The 4,522-nt window shown below is 48.1% G+C and overlaps 1 protein-coding gene across 1 annotated transcript; it reads right to left on the bottom strand.

The window, feature by feature from the left end:
* Positions 1-2,034: 2,034 nt before the first annotated feature.
* UNC119B (unc-119 homolog B (C. elegans)) lies at positions 2,035-4,122 on the bottom strand (the record flags this gene model as incomplete). Its single annotated transcript, XM_010135225.1, has 4 exons — positions 2,035-2,147; positions 3,045-3,217; positions 3,436-3,547; positions 4,009-4,122. Coding segments are annotated over 4 exons (512 nt in total), but the record flags the coding sequence as incomplete, so codon positions are not given.
* Between the last annotated feature and the right edge of the window lie 400 nt (positions 4,123-4,522).

Here is a 4,522-nt window from a genome sequence, read left to right as displayed (position 1 = left end):
GGCATCTCGAGCTCCACCGTACAAGCAGCTTTAACTAGCTCTGAAATAACTCAACCAGCTTGCCCGAGTGCCTCTGGAGATGCTGGAGGGATTCATGGTAGCAGAACTGCTCTTCGTCTTTCCTCCACACAGGCCTTGCCCTTCTGCATTCCCAAGACATTTGTTGTGGTTGCTCATGACTAATGCCCCACCCAGAACAGGTGATTTGATGTGGTTAATCATAATTAAATATCTTCCCAAGAGCTGGAGATACTTTCATGGCTGCACCCCACATACTCTCGCTGCTTACCCTAATGCCAGCTGGTCTTCTTCTACACCAAAGTTACTGTCATTAATCTGCGAGGTAAAGGCCGTGGTTTCCTGCTGCTGTCTATGCATTAACATGGTGTGATGCCCACCCTACTAATTCTGCTAACTACGCTGAATCTTACTGGTAACCAGTTATATCCACTGAGGAGTTAGGTTTCAACTGTCTCAAGGAACAAACGGAACTAATACTAGCAAAGGTCTCTAGTCTAGACACAACCTAACTCCCATGTACAAGAGACACGACTGACCAGCCCAGCAAGGGGACAGGAAAAAAACCCGCCAGTCTTGAGAACCAGCAAAACAGGCAGAAAAGGGTTTTGTTGGCTGAGGTTTTGCATGGTCAGGAGTTGGGCCTCCTGCTGGGCCATAGCTGCTGGAGGACACGGGTCTCCTTTTCCTACTGCACGACTGTTTCCTGAGGCCAGATCCCAGTCACAGCTGTGAAATAACACCCTCTGGTCAGTCAGTAACTACCCAGGCAGAACAACTTCCTAAACCATAAATAAGCAAAGCAGTGATGGGAGCTGAAACAGTTAAAAAGAGAATCATGTCAGTTCTCCCTTTAAGAATCCCACAACACTGAGTGACCTGACCCGGGAAGCTTTTAGCTACCAACAGGTCAACTGCAGCAGAGCAGAACTGGGAACACCACCGTCTCTCCTTCCAGCACCTCTGACTATCATGCAGGTCCGAAAGCACAGAGACTTTGCAGCCCAGGAAGCTCTGCTTCCTACACACTTTTCAAGTGATCCTCCACACTCTCTCTTTTTCCTCTACGCCCCACTAGACTGACACCTGCCCCACACCCCAGCTAGACTGACAATGTGCTGTCAATCTAAAAATCCAATACGCTCTGTAGCAGAGCCAACAATCCTACACAATGGGAAGCGAGAGAAAAGGCAAATACAGTGAGATAAACTTCAGCTCTAAGGTTGACCCCGAGCTCCAAAATGCAACAATTTCCTCACAAGAGCTCAAGAGAAATGCTACCAGACTGATTTGATGACCACCTGGATACAGCCCCTTTTCCCCCCATCTCATAATTCCAGTGAAATCCCTGGCGCAAGACACAGATTAAACTGTTCTCAGGGGGAGCCCAGGCCCCTGGGAGCAGAAGGAAGATTCCTGCACTGCTTAGAAGCTGAATTAATCTCTCACTTTATCTTTCCCACTGGAAAACATTGGGATGCACCCTAAAAGCAGTGTCAGCCACACTACAAACTAAACCACTGTGCACTAAAGAGATGGTCTGTCCAACTGAAGAAGGTATCTGCTCTTCAGGCATCGTTGGCTACTTAAAGGGGTAAAATTTTCCTGCTAAAAAAATAGCTTACCCAAACAATCTGACCTCTTGAAAGAGGGTAGTCACCCAATAGGTGAAACATCAGAAGTACTGAAGGTGCAAACTAACTATAGTGTAACAGCAAGAATTTTCTAAAAGAGAAGAATTGTTGTAGGTTTTTCTGAACCATGACCTAATCAAGGTACCAGAAAGTAACCAGAAACAGAGAGTAGGAGGCAGGATATGCGGAGTGTCAGACAGAGAAGTGTTGCAGGAAGATTTCCATTACTTTCATGAGCTGTCGTCTTTGCTTCATGTTTTCAGCCTCAAGCAAGGAGAAGAGGTTTGGCAAGAAGCCGTGCTGCACGAGACAGCAGCTCCAGCCCACTCCTGGACATCCGGAATGGTTAACAGCGTCACAGCGTCCAGCGGACACAGCACGATTACTGTCCTCCGTTGTAAGCGTAGTCAGCCTTGTTGTGCATAATCAACTTGTTGTCCACAAAGTAAAAGCTGTCTGAGCGGGTTTCATACGGATTTTCAACCATCAGACGGACTGTGGAAGAGAAAGCTCAGTTACGTTCAAAAGCCTGCCACACTCCACCAGACAGCACAGAGCCGGAGTAAAAAAGGACTCTGCCACTCTGCTGGGTTTACCCGGCTGATGCTCTGCTCTGCCCACGTTAGGGAAACAAACTGCTCTGCTGAGCATGCTTCAAAAGCTCTGGCCTGCCTCTTCCTGCTCTTCCTACTTGCAGAACAAGTGCTGTCCGAAGCAAAGAAAGGGGGATCAAGTAATCTCACAAGATGACCTCAGAAACTGCAAAGCCACCGCTAGAGCAGAGCAGCAATCAGGGCTGTGAGCAGAGGCAGCAATCCACAAACGAAAGAGCGGTGGCACACCCCACGATTAGACAGGCGGGTACAAACCCTGCGCCACCTCCTGCACCTAGGCAGCCGCAGAAGGGCCCACGTGCTCCTGCTCTATCCACCCCCTGAGGCCAAACATACCCTGTGCAACGCGTATTTGCAGAGATCTTGGTTCTCAAAAACACACCTTTCAGAGAAGAGCCAGTTCTGTTTCAAAGCCGGAGGCTACCAAGTAAGTGCTGAGAACAGATGCGTGGCTACCAAGAGAACGCTTTTTCAGGGTTTTGTTATCTTCTGGGCTACCCTGTAAGGCATCAGGCACGTCAGCCCCATGACTCTGATCAGTTCTTGCAGCCTGTGACTTGACAACAGAGTTTGTCTCAGGCTTTCACTTTCAAGGGAGAATTTGCAGCGCAGACCTGCAATTCAGTCCAGATTACACACAGCCTAAACCAGGAACCTGTATCTGTTCCTGTCCCCCCATCCCAGTCACAACTTCCACCACAGACAGAGAGAGGGAGGAAGAGAGCACATGGACACTCACAAACAAAACACAGCTCAGTGTGGGAAAGGAGATACTTACTGAGGTCTTCTGAGAGCTGAGGGAACTCATAAATGTGTTCGCATGTGTTCCTGCTACTGGGGATGCAGAAGCCAAAATCAAAGTCAAAGTTCTTCAGCAAGCGATCTCGGAAGTAATGTCTCTCGATCATTCGGAAGTTTGACACTGGCTTTTCTCCCACTGTGAATTCCACTCTGTATGCAAGAAGAAAGAAAAGCCAGCTAAGACCTCTCTTCCTGTTGGGAAGAACAGAGCCTTGGACCCAAAAACCCCAGATTCCAGAAAGACAGACTCTGATATCTGCAGTGTTCAGATGGGTTCTGTCTAGTCTTTGACTCGGCTTTGTTATAAACTGCCAAGCGGTGCTTTGTAAACATCTGATTCTCCCTTCTTTCTATGAGCTCATACTCACGTTGCACCGACAGTGCGAAGACGAAGAAAAGCCGGGGTGAACTGGTAACGAACAAAGCGGCCTGCACTAGCGTCCAGTTCACTGTTGTCATCTTCCTCCTCTTCATCTTGCTCTAGAAAACACACCAGCTCAGCATTACACTGCGAACAGCGCAGACAGAAGGTAATCCCGGCTAGCGGGTGATCAGGACAAGCTGGCTATTACTTATGCACTGAAGGTGTTTAATAATTGGTCTGAGACTCACGCTGGCACTGAGTAATACAGAAAAGATCTGCTATCTGAAACCACCCTCGGCCTCACAGGACATCCCCCCTCGCAACTGCCAAAGCCGTGAGAGATGCTGCACCATAACCAGCCAACGGGGGAAGCTCGGCAGTTGATAGCACTCCCCCATCTCACAATAATCACTTGACATTTTTATGTTGAGCTAAACTCAGTCCTATGCTTAAAAGAGAGGAATTCAGTCACCAGGACATATCAAAGGACCCTTCCGTTTGGTTTGCAGGTGTCCTGCAGGCAACTTCTCAGCTCTCCAAGTCCCTCTAGCCTCCCTGCAATGTTAGCAAGACATACCTGAAGCAGCGGGCTTTGCAATTTCAAACAGCACTGTTCCAGTTTCGAGGTCCCGGATCTTAAACCTGGTGAAGTCAATATTGTAAATGTTGTCCTCAGGTTTGCATAAATAATCTAGAAGGGGGAGAAAACATACAGCAGCATTTCAAAAGATCTGAGCAGTTATCAAAGGAATTTCTTTCTTTTTGTTAGCTCCAGCCAATTAAGATATGTACTGCAAGTTGTTTCGCGGAAGCTTCATGGAAGCGGGACAAAATTGAGGCTAGAGGAAACAAAGGCACGCTAGGTGCCAGGTAGCAGAGCAAGAAAGAGAAGGGACCGGGACAGAAAAGCAGAGATGAACAGCCCAGAGAAAAAAAAAAACAACCAAACCAAACCAACAATAATAATAACCCACAAAAACCCCTCAAAACAAAAATCAACAACAAAACCCCAACCCCCCCCACAAACTTTGTGGGAGCTGTAACAAAGCTGAAGGCCGGCGCACGGTCACCGCCACGCTCCGCCGCCAGCG

The sequence above is a fragment of the Buceros rhinoceros genome, unplaced genomic scaffold (genome assembly GCF_000710305.1).
Source record: "Buceros rhinoceros silvestris isolate BGI_N320 unplaced genomic scaffold, ASM71030v1 scaffold33564, whole genome shotgun sequence".
Taxonomy (NCBI): domain Eukaryota; kingdom Metazoa; phylum Chordata; class Aves; order Bucerotiformes; family Bucerotidae; genus Buceros; species Buceros rhinoceros.
The sequence above is the reverse complement of the archived record's forward strand: the minus strand, read 5'-3'. Positions and strand labels throughout refer to the sequence as shown.